The sequence below is a fragment of the Nymphaea colorata genome, chromosome 10, assembly GCF_008831285.2.
Source record: "Nymphaea colorata isolate Beijing-Zhang1983 chromosome 10, ASM883128v2, whole genome shotgun sequence".
Taxonomy (NCBI): Eukaryota; Viridiplantae; Streptophyta; class Magnoliopsida; order Nymphaeales; family Nymphaeaceae; genus Nymphaea; species Nymphaea colorata.
In genome coordinates this window covers 9610159-9637518 of record NC_045147.1, presented here as the reverse complement: position 1 = coordinate 9637518, position 27360 = coordinate 9610159, and the positions used below count along the sequence as shown (strand labels likewise).

The 27360-nt window shown below is 39.4% G+C and overlaps 1 protein-coding gene across 3 annotated transcripts in view; it reads left to right on the top strand.

Annotated features, from left to right (window-relative positions):
• The first annotated feature begins 1402 nt into the window (after positions 1–1402).
• The window catches only part of LOC116263265 (peptide chain release factor 1, mitochondrial), a 39677-nt gene continuing 13719 nt past the window's right edge, over positions 1403–27360 (top strand). The window contains exons 1-6 of one of the 3 annotated variants that reach the window (XM_031642933.2): positions 1403–1647; positions 1927–2027; positions 9067–9165; positions 22784–22967; positions 25383–25431; positions 25533–25611. In XM_031642933.2, coding sequence (XP_031498793.1) covers positions 1461–1647; positions 1927–2027; positions 9067–9165; positions 22784–22967; positions 25383–25431; positions 25533–25611 — 699 coding nt within the window. In that variant the 5' untranslated portion in view covers positions 1403–1460. The remainder of the gene's footprint in view (positions 1648–1926; positions 2028–9066; positions 9166–22783; positions 22968–25382; positions 25432–25532; positions 25612–27360) is intronic. The other 2 variants (XM_031642931.2, XM_031642934.2) reach the window with 2 other exon arrangements.

Genomic DNA, 27360 nt, shown 5'->3' with positions numbered 1-27360 from the left:
TTGCCTACTAGTTTGTCCGCGACTGGCAGGAACAGACGGAGATGGCTAAGGCGTTCTTATATAAGGCCCCAAAAAAGATGAAGAAGTTTGCAGATCAGAATCGAAGGCCAATGGAATTTCGAGTGGGTGATCAAGTCCTCGTGAAGCTTTATCTTGATCGCACGGGCATCTTTTGTGATTGACACAGGTCATTAATCCCCAAATATGAAGACCCCTTTGCAGTGCTAAAGAGAATCAGGAAGCTAGCTTACAAACTAAACTTGCCGCTAGACTTTAAAGTGCATTCAGTATTCATGTCTGTAACCTAAAGCCCTTCTACTTTGATGAGGAAGACCCTGATAGAAGTGTCCCAAAACGAGACCCGATCATGCAGCGAGCCTCGTCGACCAAGCAAGTGGCGGACCGACAGATGAAAGAAATTCTTCGGCACAAAACAAATTATCTATGCGAGCCGAAGAAGTACCAAGTGAAGTGGATATGCGAACAAAATCCAACCTGAGAGTATGCCTTCCGTCTGAAGCAGCGCTACCCACTGGAAGTCAAAGCCTATCATGAAGCTGTTGGCATCGAAGACGATGCTTGATTTGAAGGGGGAGCCTGTTCCCCTATGTCTAAGAGTCAGTATAGTCATTTACATTGTTTTGCAATGTACTTCCTTTGCTTATGTTGACTCTTTTCTTATGCTTGTTTACTTGTAAGGGAATACCCTCCCACCGGTCTAAGTGTCCTGTTTTGGGATTCTTTATTTTATGTGGTCGACATGAGAATCCTGTAAGCGGCTTCAGTCATCTATGTAAGCAAGTTGAAATCATTCTTCTTTCTTACTTCTCTCGTGATGTTCAAATTTTTCAAGTTGAATACATTGCGAGATTTCTTTATTCACAAAGCTTTATTTATGCACTTGTTTTTTAAAACAACCTTTGTACCCCTTTTAGTGGTTTGAAGACTGACGACAATTAGGTTATTGCCGTGCCGCACAGGCTGACCTGTGACAGGCAAAGTCACCATTTAATATTTGATATACCTAGGACGGTTTTAGTTGGGGCAACACTATCTTTCAAGGGGTTTTTGGCGCGAAGAGTAAGGTCCCTCTGTCAAGGGCGGGGCTACCGGGTCGCGTATGGGGGACGCGCCATACGAGCACTTGACTTCTGGAGGTCCTTTGGGTTGTGTTTACTCCGAAGGTCCCCCTCTGATTCAATCTATGTTGCAAAGTTGGTGCCTACTCCGGGCAAGCTTCGATGTGGCGGGTACTTCATACGGTTGGATTGTGAATGTAAACCCGCGCGCTAGGTCCGTCAGTGTATCCAGCGGGGCACGAACACTTGCTTTTGGACCACATCCGACGACTGGTGGATCGGGAAGGGAACCGAAGACGGTTCTTACTTCTTACGCAGGTTGGACATGTATCGGGCTTGCGCTTGGCTGGGCGTCTTGGTTTCTCTCTCTCTCTCGAGCTCATGGTTCTGTCAGCGAGTAGACGGGGAAGAAAATGCTGCCTCCTCTTCGTCCTACGGCAGATCGGCGCTCTTTTTCCTGCTTCATCGTCCTCCTCCTTGAATAGCTCGGCATCGAAATGTCGTCCCCTTTACTCGTCGATCGCCAACTCCTCTCCCCCTTTTTCACACCGCTACTCCAGTAGTTCTGGTACTCTTTCTGTGGCTCTCTTCTTCTTTCTTTTTTTTCTTCCAAGAAAGCAAATTGCCGGTTGTATGCTAAATACTATGTCATCTACTTTATTACGCGCATCATCTGAATCTCGATATTGGTCTTTGCGAAATCCAAATTTCTTATTGTTCTTGGTCGTGGTTTACTCATTTTGGTATCTAAGAAGAGACACGAGCATTTTTATAATGCTACTTGAGGAATGTGACTAACCGTTACTCTCCCTAACCGCGTGTGATTGATTGTCCTGGAATTTTGAAGGTTTGCACCCACAGCTGCCCGTAGAACTGCTCAACGTCATAGAAATGAGGGCATCCGAGATCGAGCGAAGAAGCGCTCACTTTCAACATACTATCGCTCAGGTATTGTTGTTCTGATGCTTCTGATTTCTCTACTGGATCGATCTTTTTGAACAGTAATAAATGATTATATGATGTGTTATATTACTTCAGCCATGTGTCTTGGATTTTATTTACGAATCCGGTATCTCTTTTAATAATGTGCCCAAAGTAACTTACATGAGTGCCGGTGTGATAGTACAGGTTCAGACACTGCAATTTGGAAATGTGAAAGACAATTTAAGAATGTGAGTATGAAATTACTGCAATGATGAATGATATATACATACCCTACCCCCTCCCAGGGATGGAGCTAATTTTTTTTTTCCATGGGCCACTAAATATATAGTTAACAAATTTTCAGTTGTTTGGCTGTGAGGCAGTAACCCGATTCTCTTGGGGCTGCACGATATAACTGGACCAGGTCCACCCAGGTTTAACCATTGAATTAAGGTTTTAGAGGGTGGGTTTTGTGGGGCATACGCCCCATGGACACTCCACGTATCTCTGCTCCTGCTCCTCCCCCTCCCCCTCTCAAAACACAAACATAAAAACATAACAAACCTAATGCACGTGCACACATGGACATGCATAGCCACAAAAATTCAAAATTAAAGCAGATTTCATGCACAATAATGCATTAAACAGCATTGCATACATCAAAGAACATACACGATAATGCATCAAATGAGACAAACAAAAATCAATAGAAGCAGGAAATTCAGAGTAAGACAGTTAAGTTTTTACATCTTGGATCAAGTCTGACCTAGACCCAATCCAAAATGTATGCTATTGCCCCACATACCCCTGTTGGAAAAATGCCATAATGACATGAGCACGACAAGGCAACTTATATACCCATGTTACATAGGTCAAAAGAAGCCCCCAAAACCATCAAAATAATTTTTTTTTTTGGAGAAAAGGAAAATGCTATTTTTTTTTCCATTTTGAAGTTTTCTCAAGTATGTCAAAATTTTTTTTGCTTTCTTCATTTTTGTCTTTTTTCCGAAGTATCAAATTAGTGATTAGTGAAAGCCTCAAATTCCATGAAGATAATGTTGGAGCTTTTTCAAGCAAATGCATTTTATTTCATTTTCACTAAAATCAGTCATTACATGGTTGTTTGAGCGATGGTAGGCTTTTGAATTGCTGGAATTCATCATTTCCTTGAGTTCTATGTTTGTAAAAGTTTTTCTGGGTTCCAAAAATCAATGACTAAAAACACATCAACATTTAGTTTCAAAGAGTACGTCTTTTTTGGTAAAAAAAGTAGGAACGATAGTCATTTTATAGGTTCTTGGTCACGCTAAAGACTATACACTGTTGGATTGAGTCAAAACTATTAGAAGTCATTGGATTTGAGTCCAATCAGATCACTCCTGTCACATATTGTCTCTATCAGTTGTTTATAACCCATGTCACCAAGGTGCGGGGTGCGGGTGCCAGTGCGGCACATCTCAAAAAAATTTAAGTGCGGCGGTGCGGCGAGAGTATTTATTATTATTATTATTATTAATTTATTATAATATATATATATATATATATATATATATATATATATATATATATATATATATATATATATATATATATATATATATATATATATATATTATGACAAAAACTGTCTATAAACCAAAAAATTATTAAATAACAAAATCAAAATTGCAATTTGCTAATCATGGTATCATTATCAATCATCAATTCAATATGATTTTGTTATACAAGATATGAACATGTAGTATGCATAGTTTATTATAGTATCAGCAAGTCGGAGAATCTAAAAAGCTAGAGAAGAACATGGCATTTTACCACTGCAGCAAGAATAGAACTTAAGCAAATTTCACAAGAATCACAACTAATATAATAGTACAAAACCACCTAATAATATGAAGTCTCTCCAAGAAAACCTCTCTCGACCGACCACATAAACAAACCACAAGGTTGCATCACTATTCTAGGAATGTAAACAGCACACTACAACAGAGAACAACACACTAAAACAGAGAAGAATACACACTGCTGCACTAGACGAGACGAGATAGAACACTAGAACAGAGAGAAATCAAAATTGGAGGTGCTATCAGAATCAAACAATAAAAATAAAAATACGCTGCAAAAGTGAGAGAGAGAGAGTTTAACTTCCTAAAATGCAGCGCAGATCGTGAGTGAAAAAGAAGTGGAAAGATGTGAAAGAATAGAGAGGATGAAGGTAGAAATCAGAAACTGAGAGAGCAGTGGACGCCGGTCGCCAGACGAAGAGCAGCGGAGCCGGTTGCAGGGCAGAGAGAAAGAGCAGCGTTGCAGCAGAAAGAGAGAGAGAGAAGCGGCAACACGAGAGATGATCATGCCCTATTTATTAAAAATAAAAAAAAAAACCCAAAAAATGGATGGAAAAGGACATGGTGCGGTTTGACCGCACCCGACTCGTGTTTGACGCATCAGAAAAAGACGATTTTAGTCGGGTGCAGCTGGCCGCACCTGGCTCAACTTTGACCAGGTTGGGTGCGAATCTGGGTCACACCTGCACCCGCGTCGTGTCGACATAGGTGCGGTTCCAGAAATGGCCACCCAGGTGACTTAGTTTATAACTTAAAGGCATTATTGTGCTTCATATTAAGTTTCCCACAATATATTTACACCCAGATTAGGTTACAATTTACATTTTGATCTTTTGGAACATAACTTGTTGCACCCTCCCTTATTTCTCTTTGTTACTTCTTCCTTCGTCTCCCTTGTGCTAGATAAATCTGGTGTAAATAACAAACAACCCACATGGTATCAGAGCAGCGGTAGATTCTATGGCTTGTGATTGATTCCAATGATATATCTCAAGCGTGCCCATATTTCATCGGCTACGTCTTTTTCTATTTTTGCTTCTAGAGCATTAATCATTTGCATACATGGATCTTATACAGCTTTTGGCCGACCGTTACTGGTGCTTGGAGCCACATTTTCATGCATCACAGCTAAATGGTGTTTTAGCTGAGACATTCCTATGACAATCTCTTTACGACAATAGTTAATTTTTAGTTTCAGCTGATTATCTTCTTTCACTTTTGTGCACCATTGCCATGCGGGGCATTTGAAGCCATATCCTCAAAAAAATAGAAATGTACTTTTAAGTAGAAGACATTAGTCTGAGGTTTTTAATATGTTCTGGAACATTTATTTCCTGATCCATAATCATTTTTCCTCTAACTGAAAAGATTTGCCTTGCATGCAGCTCCGAATACTGTCTAGCAGTTGAGCATGAGGGGTTTTATAACCCAAAACGAAAAAAATTGAGTTTAGGCCTTTCGTTTTTTTATTATTCTTGTATCACAAAATACAGTGCTATATGGGGTGTAATGGTGGGCCAACAATTACAGTCTAATGTATCATATTATATGTAAGGTGCATAAAACATTGATATGAGGTTCTTAATATGCTCTGAAACATTTATTTCATGATCGATAATAATTTTTCCACCAATCTTATGCATTTCTAATGTGATGGTGGTGGTGATTATTCTTCTGTTGACTTTATTAGCTTTCTTGAAATAGTGGAATAAGTCAAAGTCTTTTTCCCACCCACACCACAACAAATGAGATAGCTGAATGGAAACACCTGCACATCGTTTGAGATTGCTGTGAGTATGCTACTTGACAATGATGTTTCTATGGGCTTATGGTTGCAGGCCTTTCATTCTGCCCTAGGTCACTTAGGTGCAGGTATATATATATATATATATACAAAAAAAATTACTTAGAAAATATATATCAAAATAAAAAATATATATCAACATAAACAAATAAACAACATAGAAAAAATATATATCAACGGCCTTTGCAGCAGTGTGTTTAAGAAACCTATGAAAAACTTTAAACATATGGACAACCGAGCAGCCCCCTAGACAGTCAAATATGAATATCAGTTGAATTTTCACATCCAAAACATGTCTCAACATTGTGAAACTTGAATCTAAGATCTAAATGCTGAACTGGAATTGCTTAGTTACAAAAAATGCAGGATTTACAGAAAATATTGGAACGATTCAGCATTGTGGAGCATGGTTGCATATAAATGTAAAAGAGAAATGACATACAATATGAGTTTCAACCAAGAAAAGAAGATTAAAAGTGACAAACCCGTAAAAGAAGAAAAAACAAAAATACTACTAAGAACAACAATAAAAAGAAAAATAGTTGATGCAGAAAGGTCGCCGGAGGTCTGGAGGTTGACGAAAGAAATATCGCCCAAATCAGCCAACGTTATCCCAAATCGTTTCCGCTGGAGGTTGCTGGAGTTCTTCCTCAGCAAACAGCGTGGATAAGAGCAAAACAGAGCCCCATTGGATTTTTTTCTAGGCTCTGTGTTTTTGAAAGGAAATACGAAAACAAAAATAGAAAAAAAGCCTTAACTTTTGGACGAAAATAGACTAGGTCAACATTGATTGAGTCTGTTTTTGGATGGATATAGACTCTGGTACATTGATGGTACCCAGTACTTGTTGACCCATACCCAGGTTGTGTCTGAAGGCGTACCTCTACCCATATCGGTGTCGACTGGTACCGGTACTCCACCAAAATTAACGTTCCCATGTTACATAGCTTTAAATGCTCTGGCCAAACTGGTTGTAGCATTTTTAAGGCTCCTCATTGCATGCACCCTAGTGCAAATGCAATGGGGTGTGTGCATTGAAGCCACCTGCTCGAGGAACCATCGAGCGGGTGGTGGGGGTTGGAATCCCCACGATATCGTGGGGGTTCAGTCCCTCATATAATATATATATATATATATATATATATATATATATATATAGCAAACTGTGTGTGGTCCACAAGTATGAAATCTTGCCTGCCATCAAGTACAGTGGTACTATTTGATTGTGGATTGATTATATATGGTTTGAAATCAACAAAAATTAAATATGATAATGCAGATTGAAAACTCATTATCTTTTTATTCCTACTTTTTTAAATAAGTAAACAAATGATTAAAAACTAGTTGTTAATATTAGGAGGCATGGTAGGTGTCGTAAAGTATGATATACACGTTGAAAGCCATAACTTTTTTGTTCATCTATATATTTTTTCCAATATGGAGGAGGAAAAATGGTCCTACTAGGAAAATATTACAATATGTTATAAATATTGTTAAAAATGAAAATAGCAATAAGATCACAATATTTTCCTTTTTAAAAGAATTAGTTTGTTGTATGTGTATTTTTGGAGTATGCTCAACTTTTTTTTGTTTTTTTAAGTTTTTGAAACTTACACTCAGCCTTTGCTTTGACTGCCCGTATATATATATATATATATATATATATATATATATATATATATATATGTATGTATGTATGTATATATCATTGTCGTTGATATTGTTTATTCCACAACATATCATTAAAAGGGGGAAATGAGGAAAAAGAGAAAAATGTTAAAAATTGCCAAAGTGAAAACATTGCATTTTATCACATTTTTTTCTGCAGCTTCATCTTTCTTTGAAAAAATAAGTTTAATATGTTTTAAATATTTGGGGTTTCTTTTAACATTTTAATCACTATATTGAAATTTAAGTTTTTTTAAAGTTTTTGATTAAATGAATAGAAAACTCAAAGTTTCATAATCTTTTTTATTATGTTTCTTACATTTTTAGTTTTTGTTTGAGTTCCATAATTTTTCCAAGAAAAACAAGCCTTCTGATTAATTCTTCAGAAGAACCTTAGCAATAGAAACCGGCGAACTATGTCACATGGGTATAGGTACGGGTGTGGGTACAGACCATTTTCAAAAAACTTGAGTGCAGGGGTATGGCCGCACACACACACACACACACACACACATATATATATATATGTCAGAGCAAATAACAATTATGTCAAAAGAACAACCAGAACAGTCCTTTTCTCTGGCTTATTTTGTTCCAACTATACAGAGCAAATAACAATTAGAACACCAAACTCGAAAAAGAAAATAAAACGAGGAAAGGAAAACGAAAAGGAAAAGATAAAACTGAAAACCAGCTGGATCAAAACACTAAAAGGAATCCAAGGTATGGGCGAGAGAGAATAGTTACTTGCAGACTCACCAATATCAAAGAAAAACCAAAAACAAAAAATGAAAAAAAAAGACAGTCATGGTAACAAAGACAAATTACCAACACATGCAACAATATCTCATGATAAAGCTAGGACAACGAAAGAAAAATGGACAGTGGCATGCCAATCGAAAGAAAAATCACCAAAACAAGAAAATGAGAACAAAAAGAAGCCCCACATCACTCACCAACCGAAAAGGCGACAATAACAAGAACACCAACAGAGAAACGCCTCTGATCGACCCCACAAAATCCAAAACTCAGTATGACCCAAAACTACTACTTCTTCTTCTTCTTCCTTCTTTAAAACTCAGTACTACCCAAAACTCAGTTTGAAGCCTGCTGTCGCAGCTCGCCGTTCGCCGCCTGTCGTCGCCGTTCGCCACTCGCCGTCAGTGTCTTTCAGTGAAGGTTGAAGACAAAGAACGACGGTTGAAGACGAAGACGATCGTCGTTTAAGGGTTTTTCGAAAATTTTAACATGAAATTTGTAAAAAAACGTTAAAATGTAAAAAATGTTCAAATTCAAAATCGGACAATTTTGGACTCAGTCAAAGTTGACCGAGTCCGAAAATGGTAAAAAATGACCTCGGGTGCGTTGACCGTAGCCGGTGCAGTCAACGCAGCACCCGACGCCGCACCTGTATCGGTACCGGTGTCGTACTCGTACCGGTACCGTGCGGGTACTCCTCCTTAAGAGGAGTACCCGTGTTACATAGCCGGCGAACAATATTCTTAGTATGTCTCTCTCTTTCTCTCTCTCTCTCTCTCTATATCTATATATATATATATATATATATATATATATCTTCGTGTGTGTGTGTGTGTGTGTGTGTGTGTGTGTGTTAACCCTGCCCACTAATGATTAATAAATTATACTGGAGATACTCTGAATGCTATTTCTAACTGTGACCTGTACATACCTCTGTTATATTACCCCGTTTTTTGCAATAAATCTGATGTCTTATTCTTGCTGAAGTTAGCCAGAAGTCTCAGCTGGAGAATATTCAAGGGCAAACAAGGAATTGCAAAAGCTTGAGAGGTCTATGAATCTTATAAAGCAGTTGAGGGCAAAGCAGAAGGTACTTAACAATGTTTGTCACTCTTTATCATATTACTGAAAGTAGTGTAAAAGTGCAAGGTACTACAAGTGCGTAGAATTGTAGATGTGGTAGACATTGTTATTTATTATCAATGTCCACAAAACAGCTTAACAAGTTCTTAGTGTTCTGCACATTAAATGTTAGTCTTGGGTGTCATACCCCGACCTTTTGACACTCAAACATTTTTTTTTTTTTCTTAACATCAAACATCGAGGTGCGACTACATAACAGTTCAAAGGAGATGAGCCAAGCAATTCAAAACAATACGGCAACTTTCATTTATATAACAACTTTGTTTCATACAAAATCACATTTATGTGTATGACAAAAATGCCCCCAAACTGTATGATTGATGTCTAACAAAAACAAGACATCAATACAAATAAACCAAGACGCGCCAGCATTACATAAGAGAACAAAACCCAAAATCTCCCCAGTAGGACGTGAGTGAAGCCATCCGATCAACCTGCTGCCCCGGGTCTGCCAAAACCTGAAAAAGAAACAACCGAAGGCTTAGCCTTCGCAGTATGGCAACAAGCCAGGAAAATACCAAACCCTTAGCATTCATATGATTCACATGCGCCTGAATCACATACATTCAATCATATACATTACATTTTCATTAACTTTAGTGAATTAACAGTTCCTGTGGGTGCAACACAGGCACGTGCACACCATGGGCGGCCTACAGCCGAGAGACAACCCCCGTGGTGGCCCATAACAGTATGGATCCATTTCATCCGCTGCAGCGGTAGAGCACTCATCCATGGATGTGTGTTCCAAGGAGAGATACTCAGCCTTCCCTAGGACACTCAGGTTGGGAAGGCGGGAGCCCAACGCTCCAAGCACAACACACAACAGTACCTTGGGGCCTTGCACCGCCTGCGCTCCGAACAGGCGAGACCAGTGGCAAAAGCAGGACGTCTCCCAACACATAGCCACATCCCACTAGCCTCTCATCTCTTAATCATTCATTATTATCATTAGATTAATACATTTACAAACTGATTGGCTAGCTCATGAGGTTGGTACACTTCACGAGTGCACCCACACCTCCAATTGCCTCCACATGAGGTCTGTACATAACACTAATAGTCATAGCTAGTCGTCATACAATATGGGTACAACTACCCTCCAATTCAATCATTTGCATCATTGCCCACAGCAATGTGTATGCAACAGAACAAAACATTCACATCATTCATCATATCAATCACATCTTCAAAAACTTAGCCAAACCACAGAGAGTAGTCTTGATCTGTGATTGGCTCGTAGCTGTCCTATGCAGTTATCATTCTAGGATGCTTTCTAATGTACAATTGGGGTCGAGGAGACACTCGACTCGATACCTCACCTCATCTGTCCTAAACAGTTATCAATTCTAGCATGCACATGCAAAGGCGTAACATTTTCAAAACAATCACTAGTAGCCTTTCACAACCCTTCATATCATACATCAATTCATGTACATGCATACACACATTCAATCTCAAAACAATCAATCAATTCACATCACAAATCCTAGAATCCCATGACCCTAGGAACACACATTCACACATTTGCCCAGGCAGGGATTTGCCTGGAATGTCGCCATACCTGTGGCGTGCTCACAAACTCTTCAAAATGCCTCGAGCTTCAAATCTGACAGCTTAAGGTCGACGGGACGTGCCCGGTGTACCTGCAAACATAAACAAAAGATCAGATTTCTACTAGTTAGCTACGCAATCCAAACAAATACAAAACAAGATCATTGAGGCACATGTCCTCGCCTCAAGAAGGTGTCGACGGGTAGTGTCGACCTACAAGCCCTCCAATAGGCCACTTCGCAACTTCTTACCGTAGCCACCCAACGTCAAACCCAATGCTTCGATCAATCCATCCTTAACACATTTGTCATTAACTTTCCTTTAGTTGAGGCGTCTTCCCAACATGCACACCCCCTTCCTACCAACAAATACCACCCACGTCGACCAAGGTGCTCCAAGTGTTCCCAAAGACGGTCATATGCTTCTCCACAACATCACTAACTCTACCACTTCCCTATTGCATCAAAAATCAACCTATTATGCTTAAAAGATCAATAAATACATGAATCATCGCTTCTCCATCATAATCTTATACTTACCCCGAAAAGCAAAATCGCTAACATGCCTCCTAAATCCTCAATTCTAAATTCTAGCATGCTTAAGCGATAATTATACATGCTCCGAAGGAAAATCTACAATAAAATGGATTCAATTACGCCTTGCTCACCCCAAATCAAGAGTCTAGGCTGCTGCAATCCTTCCGGCAGCCACCTCACAAATCCAAAAGGTCCCCAAGCAGCTAAAATCCTTCAATGCCGCCACACCAAGGCTTTCTAATCACTGTTATGCGAGGAAGAACACGTCCCCAAACTCGAATCCAATCAAACAGTGATAAAATCAGTAAAGAATAGTGCTCGGTTGGGGAAAAATGGAAAAACAATTAGAAAATGGGAAGAAGAGCTCAAGTAGGGAACGTGAGGGTAGGGGAAAGGCGCTGACAAAAGAGACGGATAGAAGAGAGAGTGAGGGAAGGAGGGTTCAGACAAAGAGGGGAAAGACGGCAAAGGGGAGGGAAATCGAGTGGGGCAAAAGAGGGAGATGGTGAAGAGGAGACGGACGGGACGAGGAGGGAGCTCTAGCAGAGAGGGAGAGGGATAAATCATGCGGCAAGGGGGGTGCTGACGAAGGAGGGAGAGGCTGCGTGGGAAGGAGGAGAAGAAGCAGACAAAGAGGGGGAGAGAGGAAGCTTACCCACGCTGCCGCCGTCGCCACCCGCCGCTGCCGCCATTGCACCGACTTCCGTCTCCTCTTCCTCTCTGCGCTGAGCTCCGGTCGTGGGTAAGGGAGAAACGCAGAGGGGAAACGAGGGCGAACAAGGGCTGCGGCGTCGGGCTCCTTACGCGCATGGAGCTCGGGTCCGGGTCTGGACACTGACCCGAACCGACCTGCAAACCTCGCACGTTACATTGGGTAATGAAACTTTCTCCTCATGTTAGATGTTGGAACATTGAGTTACATTTTTATCCATGTTTTGTATACTTGCATGGCAGGTTCAAGTGTATGTTTGGTTGGAGAAGGTCTGTTTTTAATATTGGAATCTCATGGTAGCTTAAGTGACTTTGTGCAGCAAATCAACCCTTGCTGCAGAGGAAACAGAATCTGAGGAGCTTAATTGAAGAATTACTCTGCCTTTTTGTATGTAAGATTTCATAATTTTCATTATAAGTAGTAGATATTGGTTGTGTAAAAGTCTCTCTCTCCTCTCCCTCCCCTTTCTCACCGTACACTCCCTTTCTCTCTCTCTCTCTCTCTCTCTCTCTCTCTCTCTCCACCCATTTTTTCTTTTCAAACTTAAAAAAAGAAAAGGACGTGCCGGGGATGCATCCCCATACCCATCCCACTGTACAGGCATACCAACATGGGTACGGGGACATTTCCCCTTACCAATGTGACTGTCTCATACATTTGATAAAATGTCCTCGTACCCATGCGATTGTCTCATACATTTGATAAAATCAGGATTCCAAACTAGTCTAGTCTGGGTCACTCTTTTTCATCCTCTTTGTCCCATGTAAGAAACTTTGGTGGGATTATATAACTGTTCCATCTAGTTGTCCATGGAGATGTTCAATCCTAACAAAAGGAAGACCAAAGACAAAAAAATTCTATTTCTTCCCCTTTTCAAGTCAAGAAATTAGTAAGTGTTTAGTAGGAAATTTGATGGCAAACCAGGTTTGAAGAGGAGTCCATGGTTGTGGATAACTAAAAATTTAGGAATAGGGAATGCTTAGTAGACTAAGTTACATGGTTATGGGTACGATTTAGGTACGGGTGGTAACTTTCGAAAATGTGGGTATGGGGATACGACAAGATATACATATGATATATATGCAAAATAGCACAAATCAATCAAAATGAAAGCGACAATTAAATAAACAAGTGATATAAATAAAAACATTATATGTTAATGAAAAATAACTCTAAAAACAGAATGAAAACTGAGTTAAAAAAAACTAAATAAAGTAAAATTAAGTAGTGTTAAAGATACAAAAAGGGGTTTTCTAAAATATTAGGAAGTTAGGGAGGATCTCTTTAAATGTTTTGTTATTTTTAGTGGACTTCTCTTGTAATTTTCCCTAACCCTAATCTCTTAATAGAGATTAGGGTCACGTAATGAACTTCAATTTTTTGCCGCCTCTCTCTCTCTCTCTCTCGCAACATGGTATCAGAGCGGGTGTGGGCGTCGACGGCAGGGTGCGCTTTCCGGTGACCTTCTCCGGCGACAATCTTTCCGGCGAACAGCCTAGTTCCTTTCTTTTTCGTCCTCTCTCTTGTCATCACTACTCATTCCCTCTTATCACCCAATAAGGAGACAGTGAGGGAATAGGGGTTGGGCGTGCCGTGTGAAGGAGGACCTGATCACGCCTATGTGGAAGGCGTGATCAGATCCTCATATTGGTCGTATGAAGCAGACTATTGTGGATGTAGCGTGACGTGTGACGCTGTGGTTTGTGATGATCGTAAATACAATTTCGGGAAAGTCAGGCTGCGTGAGGTGTTGTGGATGCTTTGTGGAGTCTATATGCTGCTTATAAATTCAGTTTTTTGAATATGATCAGAATTTTTCTATAGATCGTGGATACAAATTCAGTAAAGTAAGGCTGCGTGAGGACTGCTGCTGATCCTTAGTACAAGTTTTTGTTTGATTTTGTGGATTTCTTTGACACGTGGACAGGAAGTTTTATGAGAACTAGCTGCTGTTATAAGTGGCAGCAGTCTTCAGTCGTTGGGAGCAGTAGTCTTCAGTCGTTGGGAGTTCATTCTTGTTTTTGTCATCGGTTGAACCAGATCTGAAGTGACAGTAATTTCCTAGCCCTCTTTCTTTAAACGTTTGCGTCAATCTGGTCTTCTTTATTTACTATGGCTGAAAACAGTAAATTTGAAGGGTCTACTGACTACAAGATGGTTGGGAATTCATTCTCTTATGGAACCACGATGAAACTTAATGGCTCAAATTATGAAATATGGTCTAGGGTATTCATAATGTCGGTGGCTGGTCATAGGAAGAAATATATTCTTGAGGAGGATGAACCTATTGAGAAAAAAGGAATATATGCTGCGTGGGATGAAGATAATTATATTGTTATGTCTTGGATTATGAATAGTGTGGAGTCTCATATAGCCCCAACTATTGCATATTATACCAAGGCCAAGGATATGTGGTCTTTCTTGAGAAAGACATACTCGCATGCCACTAATGTAATCAAAATCCTACAACTAGAAGAGGAGTTATGTAACATTCGACAAGGGGATCAGGACCTATCCCAATATTTTGCTACTTTGACTGCTGCATATGAACGGTTAAAGGCTCTTCGTCCACCTTGCCAGCATTGTTATGCATCACACGTTGAGACTGGTATGGTGGCGAAGTTTTTATCTGGCCTATCTTCAGAATACTCTGTGGCAAAGTCTCAAATTCTAACAGGCGGTGAACTTCCAGATTTAGCAGACACGTATAATAGGCTGAGTCGTTTTGCAGCCACTCTTTCTCAGACTACGCATGACACACCAGTCTCTGCACTTGTGATATCAGGAGGACGGGGCCCTAGTTCTTTTGGAGGCACTAGGGGACGTGGTACAGGCCGTGGTGCTGGACGTGGCAGATTTCAGTGCTCTTATTGTGGCAAAATTGGTCATCTAGAGGATCGTTGTTGGGACAAACATCCTCACCTCAGGTCTAATGTTTCCTCTGGACGTGGTGGAGGTAGAGTCACCACAAGCAGAGGTCCTTCTTCATCCCAAGCAACTCATTCAAAGGCAACAATATCTATGGTTGAGTCTTCTACTGATCCTTCTATATCTATGTCATATTCTCTTAACCTAAGTAAGGATGAATATGATCGTGTTCTTGCTCAGAGGTCTGCCTCTACATCTACCTCTACATCTACCAATGCCACTGTTGTAGATTCAGCATTCTCTGTTGGTGCTCCTACTGCTGATCCAGGTATGACATGGATGATAGACTCGGGCGCTTCTAGACATTGTTGTAATCAACCACAAAAATTTTCATCATTTGTTAGATTTTTTACACCACAGCATGTTAAGCTGGCTGATGGCAAGTTGTCCCCTGTTTTGGGTAGCGGTGATATTTACCTTCCACGTTTAGGCACTATTACACATGTGCTATATGCTCCTCAGTTTCTTGTTAATTTGATATCTATGAAACAGCTAGCTATCGACTTACAATGTAAAGTCATTTTTGGATCTGACTCTTGTTCTTTTCAGGACTTACGAACTGGGAAGATGATTGGTGGCGGCCATGAGCGTGTGGGCCTTTATTTTTTGTCAATCCCAGTTGATGTTGCTGCATCTTCAGTCCCTTCCAAGCCTTCTCCCTTCCAATGGCATCTCAGACTGGGTCATCCTTCAGTACCAAAACTTCGTCGCATGTTTCCAGATATTCCTGCATCAGAGTCCTTCTTATGTGATGCCTGCCAATTGGGCAAGCATACATGGAGCAGCTTTCCTTCGAGTCAGAGTCCGTCGAGTCAGAGTCCTTTTGATCTCATTCATGTGGATGTATGGGGTCCTAGTCGGGTTCCTTTTCGATCATGTTTTCGATATTATCTTGTTCTAGTTGATGATTTTACTAGAGTCGGTTGGGTTTTCTTGTTAAGGGAAAGATCTGAAGTCATATGTATTCTTCAAAAATTTATCAAGGAAATAAAAACTCAGTTTGGACTCATTGTCAAAAATATTCACACTGATAATGCTCTTGAATTCAAGTCTTCCATTCTACTTCAGTTTTATGCCGACCATAGAATTCGACCTCAATATACTTGTCCACATACGTCCCAACAGAATGGTGTAGCCGAACGCAAACATCGGCAACTCCTAAACGTAGCTCGTACCCTCATGTTACATTCTCATATGCCTGCCTATTTTTGGGGTGATGTTATTCTTACTGCGTGTTACCTCATTAATAGGTTACCCTCTTCCTCCATTCAAGACCGTATTCCAATTCAAATTCTATATCCAGGGCATTCATTATTTCATTTACCTCCCAAAGTTTTTGGATGCACTTGCTTTGCACATATCCTAGGCCCGAACAAAAGCAAACTTGCTGCCCAAGCCATCAAATGTATCTTTATTGGCTATTCAGCCAATCAAAAGGGATACAAATGCTTTGATCTCTTGACCAAGAAAGACATTATCAGTGCGGATGTTACCTTCTTTGAGTCTCGTCCTTATTTCCCTCCGTCAAGTCTCTCTTCATCTGAGATGCATGCACCTATACCTCTTCCTATTCCACCAGTGTCACTTGAGTCATTTCCATCATCTCAACCTAGGTCACATGAACGTTTTCTTGAGCCTCCGTTGGTTTACACTCGTCGTCTAGGTCCCTCTCTCAACCGTCCACCAGCATCGTCTCAAGAGGTAAGCTCTACTGATAAGACTGACTCAGGTTTAAGTGATGACTATTCTGCAGCAGATCTCCCTATTGATATTCGCAAGGACAAGCAACAGTGTACCTTACATCCTATATCTAATTCTGTCTCTACTGCTCATCTGAGTACACGCTTAGTACAGTTTGATCAAGCTGTATCTAGTCATGTTATCCCGTCCTCGCACCATCACACCCTGTTAGATCCACGTTGGCGACAAGCTATGCAGGAGGAAATGGATGCTCTTCTTTCTCAGGAGACTTGGGATTTGGTAGACCCCCCAACACGCTGTGATCTGGTTGGCTCATGATGGGTATTCACCATCAAGTATCATTCTGATGGGTCAGTTGAAAGGTTCAAAGCCCGTCTTGTCGCAAAAGGGTATACTCAGACTTATGGTGTTGACTTCTTTGAGACCTTTTCGCATGTGGCCCGGTTGGGCACTATTCGCTTGATTATCTCTCTTGATGTCCAACTAGAGTGGCCTCTTTTTCAATTGGATGTAAAAAATGCCTTTCTGTATAGAGACCTTTCTGAAATCGTTTATATGCAGCAACCACCTGGTTTTGAGCGACGAGGGGAGTGTTCGAAGGTATGCAAGTTAAAGAAGGCTATTTATGGACTCAAACAGAGTCCCCGTGCATGGTTCCAAAAGCTTACTGAAGTGTTATCGAAGTGTGGATTTCGCCGATCCCAGCTTGATCACTCATTGTTTATCAAGCGAGGCTCAGCAGGACTTGTGATATTGATTGTCTACGTGGATGATATTGTTCTTACAGGGGAAAATGATCAAGAGATAGCTCAAACAAAGGAGTTTTTACAGCAACACTTTGTTACGAAAGACCTTGGACAACTTCGTTATTTTCTTGGTATTGAGGTGGCTCGTAGTAATAAAGGAGTTGTAGTGTCTCAAAGGAAATATGTTCTTGATCTTCTACAGGAAACGGGACTATTGGGGGCTAAACCTGCCACACTTCCCATGAATCCTCGCATTCATATACATGATGATGACTCAGAGCCGTTTGACTCTAGATCTTACAGATCTCTGATAGGGAAACTGTTATATTTGACTGTCACTCGTCCCGACATTAGCTTTGCTGTGAATAAGTTGAGCCAATTCATGGAAAAACCCCGAAAAGTTCACTGGGATGCAGCTCTAATGATTGTAAGATACTTGAAATCAGCCCCGAGAAAGGGACTATGGTTCAAGAAAGGAGAATGTGTTGACATCGAGGCGTATAGTGATGCTGATTATGCTGGATCTGTAGATGACAGGAAGTCTACTACCGGTTTTTGTGTCTTTGTGGGCGGTAATCTTATTTCCTGGAGGAGCAAGAAGCAGAATGTTGTGGCTCGTTCTAGTGCTGAGTCGGAATATAGGGCTATGGCTCAAACTGCGGCTGAAATGTCGTGGGTTAGATCACTACTTGTAGAGTTGGGTGTCTTAGTGAATCTCCCAATGAAGATGTATTGTGACAACAAGGCAGCTACATATATCGCTAACAATCCTGTCTTTCATGAGAGGACTAAACACATTGAAGTGGATTGCCACTATATTCGGGACTTAGTTCAAGGAAGAATTGTTCGCACTATTCATGTCTCCTCAGAAGATCAGGCAGCAGATATTCTCACTAAAGCTCTTCCCATAGGCGATTTCTTGAGATGTTGTAACAAGCTGAGCATGATTGATATATATGCTCCAGCTTGAGGGGGAGTGTTAAAGATACAAAAAGGGGTTTTCTGAAATATTAGGAAGTTAGGGAGGATCTCTTTAAATGTTTTGTTATTTGTAGTGGACTTCTCTTGTAATTTTCCCTAACCCTAATCTCTTAATAGAGATTAGGGTCACGTAATGAACTTCAATTTTTTGCCGCCTCTCTCTCTCTCTCGCAACAAGTAGTTTGGATCAGTTTTGAGCTAAGTACCCTACCCAGTTTAGGTGCAGGTACAATGCTACGGGTATGTGGACCTTACTGAAGTACATCTGACTGAGTTTCTCGACTAAGAAGCAAGAGAAATGGCAAGTCCTATTAAAAGCATTAGACAGAGGAGCCTAGACAATGAGTATATATACCCTATAGCCTACGTGTGCCTAGGCTGGGATAGGCATTCTAAGCGATACAAAACAAAAAAGGACAAATGTAGAACTTGTAACACAAACAGTCACGTTGCAATTGTTACAATAATATAGAATCATTCAAATAAATATATACACAATCCATTAAATGATACATATCTATGTTATTAAAGAGTATTAGGCACAGCCTAGGCAGTTAGATGAGCCTAGAGCTTAGGGAGGAGCTAGGCATATTAAGTGGTCCACCCCACAAAAACCAAATAAAAAAGGGGAGACCAATAAAATGCAATTATATCTGTTAAGATTAGCAACAAAATAACGTCGTTGAAATGAGAAAAGCTATTAATTCATAACAATAAAACACAAAAATGCACAATAACATCACACATTAAGCATTTCATAACATGACAACAAACATAATTTAAAGTCTGAAAAACATCAAATTTAATGAAGTTAAACAAAGTTACAAGTTATCTTAAAAGTAAATGTAGGTGATTTTAATGTTATAAAAAATGCAAAACCGTACCACTTCCTAAATGCCAACATCTAAACTCCTAATTCTAGTTTCTAACCTAAAATCCTAAAAGAAAACCTAGAATTACTAATCCATTTTAACCCAAAAAAGAAAGGAAGATAAATCCTGAACATAATCGTAACTTTCATGTTAACATTGCCTGTTATAAAATCTGTCGTCTATTGTAATTCTAATAAGCAAGAAAGACTACTTAAGAAGATTATATATGTGTATGTATGTACTTGGAGTTAGATATGTATGTGTGCATATATATATATATATATATATATATATATAAAATATAATATAATATAATATAATATAATATAATACACACACACACACATAACTCCAAATATAATAGCATATGAATTATGACTGTGATATTAACTCTACCTGTGTGCAGATACACATGCATGCATGCACACATACACTTCTACTGCAAAATCACATGTAACAATAAAATGTGGAAAAGAAACATGGAAGAGAAAAAGTATCAAATCTATGTCACATGGGTACGGGTACAGGTGCCGGTACTGGTACGGACAATGTTATAAAAGGCGTAGAGTATCGCGTATCGGTCGGGCCGACCTATACGCCGTATCGTAACGTATCGTAAACGTAGCGTAGCATATCGTAAAATTAATTTTTTAATTTTAAAAAATATTTAAAAATCAGAAAACATAGAGAAAAATTATTAAAAATCTGAAAAAATGAACAAAAAGCAGAAATCAAGGAAAATGTATTCAAATATAAAAAAGATCATCATACATAAAGAACATTCATGTGTATCAACAACACATTCAAAATAAGGAATTAGATATTCAAATAACATAGTAAGCATTCATCACAATTTTAAACTTGAAAATTTTATAAAATCTTAAGACTTAGAGTCTTAGGACTTGGAGTTTTAGGACTTAGATTACATCACAATTTTTAAGTTCAAAACATATAGCTATCATCTTTCATGATTTAACGATAATATCTCCCAAATTGATGAATCCTTGGTTATTTTGATGAAAATGTGCAAAATCTCTCCCTCCTACGTCGATTGAAGTCTTTAAATACAAGAAGAGAGAGAGGGAGGAGTGTTTAAACTTTAAAAAATAAAAAAAAAATCGTGTTTTAACCTGTATCGTACGATACGGGGGTGTATCGCCTGTATCGTGCGATACGGCGCCCGTATCGCACGATACGTGCGATACGCGTACGATACGCACGCGTATCGCATATCGAATACGTATTGTATAGGTTTCTTTGACATATACGATACGTATCGTACGATATGGATAACATTGGGTACGGGTACGGACCATTTTCAAAAAACTTGGGTACGGGGGTACGGCCGTACACGCACATATATATATGTCAAAAAATGCAGAAAATAACATATTTGCACATATCTATATCAAAAATTACAAACAGAATAACATATTGTCATATTCATAAATCATAATCCAAAATTTATCAGTCTTGATTCTCATTCTCCTCAGTCTCACTCTCCTCAGTCTCATCCAAAAGAAGACTTTTCGCCCATACAAATTATTGCTTTGCAACTTGTTTTGAAATGTAACAGCTGCACATGCCAGAGCAACAAGAAGCACGATTTACCAGCACACAAAAGTGACGTGTCCGCTAGTTAGACAATTAGTTATCTGTTGAAGGAAAAGGACTCTGAACAAGCAAATTCCAATAATTAAACACAAAAGAAAGCTTTAGCCGAAAGTGTTTCAAACAACAAAACATAATATTCAGACACCGGATTGTATATCAATCAAAGTCTCCCACCCATATGCACATACAAATCAAACCCAAATAAGAATAAATGAACAAATCCACCAAACGCTTCATACCATACCGACTACCGAGACATGTAAAAACAAAGAATCTCTCTCTCTCTCTCTCTCACACACATCGCCGGTCGTTGCTGGCGGCGATGGGTATTCTGCCTGTCATCGCTGGTCGTCGCCGGCGGCGATGGAAGGGGTGGAGCCGCTGAAATGGTTTAAAAATAAAAACAAAAAATATACCTTGAGAGGTAAGACAGTCTGCCTGTCGTCGCCTCCTACCGTTTGCCGTTGCCGGTCGCCACTGCTGTCACCGTTCCGCCCTCCGTTCGCCGCCTCTGCCGTCACCTATCGCCGCTACGTTCGCCGTTGCCGCTGCCTTCGTCACCGGGCTCGTGAGACGTAAGTCAGACGAGAAAAGGAGAAAAGGGTTTCGAGCGAAACCCTTACGATTTTTGTTTTTTTTTAACGTTAAAATAGATATAAAATTTAAAATGAAATAATCGTTAAAAAAAAAGACAAATTTGGACTCGTTCAAACTTGACCATGTCCGAAAAAGGTCAGATACGGCCTCCAGTACATTGACCGTACCCGGTACGGTCAACGACGTACCGGAGGCGTACCCATACGCGTACCGGTATCGGTACCGGTGTCGTACCGGTGTTACACAGTATCAAATTTTGTTCCAAAGAAGCAAAAAAAAGGAATAAAGCAAAAAAGAACAAAAGTTTAGGTTGTTGAAGAACAAAGGCCTATGATATTGAATGCATAGGCAGCTAGGCCTAGATCATTTACTAGGCATGTTCAAGTGACAGGTTGCCTATGAACAGTTATTCTATGCAACCAACCAAGCCTGGGTGCTAACCTAGCCTAGGAGAAAATTTAGATGAGAGTTTCACAAGAGATGATCAAATGTACTTTTGATGCAAAGACCATTGCAAATCAGTTTGTTTTCTTTTTCCTGCAGAAACCAGATCATGTCAATATGAGCTGATCCAATCCGTCATGTAAATATGGACGTAACTGTCCTACAATACAAGTATGAATGTTAACATGCCACATATTAGGGGGGGAGCCAAGAACTTTTCATGAGGGGCGTTGAATTACAGCTTCAAAATTTTAATAGGGCCCGAAATATTATTTTTCAAAACTTTTATATAGGATAAATGATTTTTTTTTTAAATTTACATCTAAATTATTATTATTATTTTTTGAAGTTTTGGGTGGGGGGGGAGGGTGGGTGGGGACTCCGCCCATGCCTTATATAGATCAATGCAGTTTTTCATGACTACTCCTTAATAGGATTTATCCTCAATATACACGAGGGTGCCTGAGCCCGCCATTGGAACACCTTCAGCAGCTTTATTTTGAGCTGTTGGAGGTGGTCAACAGTCTATAAGGCCCTTGTCAAACATGAAAATGGCAAAGATAAAACAGGTAAAAAAAAACAGAAAAACATAAAAGCACACATATATTTATATTTATCTTCCCTGTGTATCACTAATATAGATCTATCAAATACCTCTACATTATATACATATATTTTAATAAGCTGGTGACAAGACAAATTGAGTCTAAGGCATTTGAGCTCCAGTAGCTTGTACTTGAAGAGCACGATAGATGTACATCTTCATTATTTGGAATTTTCACACCTTGCACATGGTTTATTGTTAGCACCCTTATACTGTGGTTCCGGTTTTGTTTTTTTTCTGCTGGATTTTGCAACTTACAGACGAACTCTTCCATAGGAGGTTGTCGGTCTAAAATCTTTGATTGCTGAATGTACTGAAGATAAAGATATGCATGAAATGGCCAGGCAGGAGTTAGATGAAGCTAACGAGGCGGTGAAAGAACTACAGTGCCTCCTCATTAAATCTTTGCTTCCAAAAGATGATGCTGATGAAAGAGACTGTATCTTGGAGGTGCGAGCAGGTAAAAGGTTCAACTTTTCAATTCCCTTTGCCATATCCTTTTTTGTGCTAATTTTAGTTTCTGTATTTTTGTATCTCTTTTTTTTTGTAATACTGTGCCCAGCTTCTCTAGGTGCTCCAATAGTTAAAATTCGATACATCCTTCAGTTGTTGCCTGTCTCCTGAAACAGTAAATAAAGCACACAAGTTCCTAAAAGTAACTCCCATACATGCAGTCAAAAAAGTGCAATTATAACATCGACTGCCTCCAACAGCTAGAGAGGCTGTTGCTTCTCTATAAATTAGGGACTTCTGTTCCTCCTAGGATGGAGCTGTTTCTGTCGGTTATTGAAGTTCTGTTTCATTATTTTCCTGTGCGCTGGTGCATATCGAGTTTTTGGCAGCTGTTCTGAGCTTGGTGATTGGCACTCATAGCCAGTTTGAGTTGGTTTGATTAAGAATTATATCTATGTCTGGACTCTGGAAATTGAGATGCTTTTAGAGCTTGAAGGTTTTCTTTGTGATACGAGTGAACCCTTAGGGGATCTCTCACAGAGAAAATATATACTTAATTTAATGTAGGAAGCTGGAATGCTGGGTGCTAAACTTGCTACCATTTCCATGAAGATGAGATGTGACAATAAAGCTGCTATCTATATTGCCAGTAACCCAGTATTCCATGAGAGAACCAAGCATATAGAAGTTTGATTGTCATTACATTGGAGACATGATGCAGGCAGAAGTTATATCTATAATTCATGTGTCTTCAGAAGATCAAATGACTGATGCCTCCATAAAGCCACTTCCCATTGTTGACTTTACTAGATGTTGTAACAGGTTGAATTGAACATGATTGACATTTAGCTCTAGCTTGAGGGGCAGTGTTGAGAGTTATTACTTATTACTGTGAAGGGACATGTAGTAAATAATTTAGTTGTAGTGGGTAGATAGATGTTATTTTGTGAAGCCCTTTAATATTATTTTTTCTTTATTAAGTGGACTGTTTCTGTAATTTTCTAGCCATCTCCTAATCCTTATTTCCATAGGGATTAGGTTTAATGAAGTTGAGTTTTCTCTTCTCTCTCAAACTTGTCTCAGTACCAGTATTGTTGAAGGACTGTGTATTATTGATGACAAAGTTGTGAAAACACCTGAGACCTTAGGTCTAATTATAGATGCAGATTAATGATGGAAAATTGACAACATATGCCAGGTCATCAGTTGCTTGAAACATTTCACAATTGCAGACAAGACATTGCTGATTGCACATGCTGTGCATGTTGGAAGGCAGTTATTTACTTGCATCAACATTTATTTACGTTGATGCTGTGCATGTTGGAAGGCAGTTATTTACTTGCATCAACATCTATTTACGTTGGGCTGTAGCATGTTCATTTGTCATATCATAAATACCTTTTTTAGGTGGTTCTTCCACTCTTCATCTTTTCCATTAGAATTAAGTACAATCAGTTTCAGTCATTAAATCTTAAGTTTGAGGAAGGGTGATAAATAAATAAATAAATAATAATATACATATATCTGTGTGCTTCTGTCTAGCTTGTTACGGAGCACTCGTTTTGTCTTGTGAGTTGCTGGAGGCTTGTAGGTTCATGCAAACATATTGTATGTTGTGAGACATTTCTGCGGCTGTTGGTCAGGCCCTCCTCATTCCAACTATGTTCTAAGCATTTCTTAAGAAGACCATGGAGTTGCTATGTCTCATCAGGTTCCAGTTAGCAGATTTCTTTACTAAGACTCTAGCATTGCCTCACTTTCTGTTTCTTTAATAAGCTTTCAGTTGTCATGTCATCAGTTTGAAGAGGAAATAGTGTTAAAATTGTAAATGTATGTATCTCTTTCCCTATATGTATACACACATTTAATACATCTTTGTATGTGTATATGTGTGTATACTTTGTAATCTGTATACGTTTTATGTACTCACATGTGTGTGTGTGTATATATATATATACACACACACTTACACATAATTATATATTTCCTGTCAGGTTCCCTTTTGTTATAATTATTTCCGCATTTTATTATGTTTTATTGTTTTATTGCTACAATTTTTTATGGTTCTTTTGTAATACTGTGCTGACCATCTCTAGCTGTTAGAGGATCAATAGCCAGACTTTAGTGGTCGCACTGCCTCCAACAGCTAAAGAAGCTGTGGCTTCTATATAAATAAGGGACTGCTGTTCCTCTTAGGATGTAAGCTCTTTGAAGCAGTTTCTATCATATATTGAAGCTCTATTTTATTCTTTTTGGTGTAACTTAGGGCAAAATTTTTTTGCAGTTCTTACGAGCTTTGTGAGTGGCTCTGTATAACATAAAATTTACTTTATGTTGCTTTCTGCTATTTATGTAGATAGCTCTGTTACATGTGATGTTTATCCCTTTTTCTTCTGTATTTTATTGGGTATATTTTTGCTAGGAACTGGTGGTGAGGAAGCATCATTATTCGCAATGGAGTTATTCAAAATGTATGCCTCTGCCTAATTTGTGATTCCCTGTTAATAATTTGTTTTTTAGTTTTATTCTGAAAATATGTTCTTCTAATACCATTCTAGAAGATTTATAACAGGTATGAAAGATACTCCCTGAAGAAGGGATGGAAGTTTGAGGTTGTGGATATAATGGAGTCAGATCTCAAAGGTTGCAAGGTATGTCCGATCACCTGCACGTAGATTTCCAGGCCTTTTTGTACTTAAAAGATAGGAGTCTTACCATTAGCTGTCATGTTCTATACTAGGTTGTTTTGTGTTTTTATCTCTCTGGGCCTTTATAATATCTCATGAGAAGTTTAAGAAGGTGCCTTGTTGACGTTATTCAGGCTTCCCAAATATTTATATGCTTAATAATCTCATCGCATATCGTGGGGGTATGCAAGAACAAACATAAATTACTTCAGGCTTTATTCAACTCTTCTTAGCTATCCAAAGGTCACGTATCTTTTTCAAGTGCTTTGAAGTCCATATCCAAATTAACTGATCCAAGAAACACATCTCCTTCTTTTGCCCCCTTGAAAGAGAACAATGCTAGTAACTCGATTTGGATCCTGCAACTTCCTGTCTTTTTGATTTTTTGTGACAGTATTCCTTTTGCACAACTGGGCTGGATACACATTCGTTTGCATGCCAAGTGTCTAATTATCGATGCTGCATGGAGACTGACATGAGTGTTTGTATTTGACAATTTATGTGTCTAACATGGCAGAGTCGAAAGCATGTGTATATATATATTGAAAGGTGTTCCTTAAGTTTTGGTGCCCTTGGTGGCCTCCAGGTTAAAGACACTGATTTCGCTTGATTTAATGGCATCGATGGAGTCCAGATATTTTTTTCTTGTTAGTAAGCATTTATGTTGTCAAGGGGCCAAGGTGCTGCCTGGGTGCCAGGCAGCGCCTAGGCAAAAAAGGCAACTGATTTTTTTGTATTAATTATTTTAGTTATGTTAACTAAAGTATGTACTTACTGACTGAACTGTAAGCTTTTATTCCAGGTGTGCCTATCACCACTAACACAGATATGTGTACTACAAGAAAGTAAATCATGAAAAACTATTGTGTTCTGTTCTAATTGAATGATTACACTTTGTAAGTAAAGCCAAAAAGTGGAACATGAAAAATGTTCTGTTCTTGTTTACATAACATATTAACAGTACATTTCCAGTTTGTTTACATACTGAAAAACTGTTTTGTTTTGTTCTAGCCGATGCTTCGTTTGATACACAAAAGAAGACATATCATTCTTGTTTACATACTGGAAGCAATGCTTGCATTTTTTAGGATGAGATTGTTGCACCCTGCCCTTGTAGCTGCTGAAAACTTGCCAAGTTGCAGTCGCTTCCCAAGATCTATTGGGGACAGACACGCCGAGGGAGGTTGAAAGAATAGGGAATACAAATTTCGATCCCAAGTCAGACAGAATCCCCGACTGAATATATCCCTTAGGACTGGAATACAAGTAGAGTTCCCTCCCAAAATCTCAACCTACTACAATCAAGAGTGGGGATGTGAGATTTTTACAAGCGTTAACAATACAAAATGAACTCTCCCTCACTCAACAATCACAACATCCATGCCAAACCATTCATACAAACGAGCATTCCACACCCTTTGCCCTAGGTGAGTCCAATAGCTTGGGAATGTGTCCTCGGCTAGGTGAGCTTTGGAGGATTCCCTACAACTGCAAACCTGAAGGTTGGCTGGAAATAGAATGCACCCTCCCATGCACTATAGGGGGATTCGTGTGTACCTTGTTGGAGCTAGTCTAACACTCACCGAGGAAGAAGGCCAATAATATCCTCAGTATTCAGCAATTCTCCACAGCAACCGTCTTCATGAACAGCAGCTGCAGTGATCTTCCAGCTGAGTTCTCTTCCTTGGATGCACCTCAGCTCCCAAGAGAATA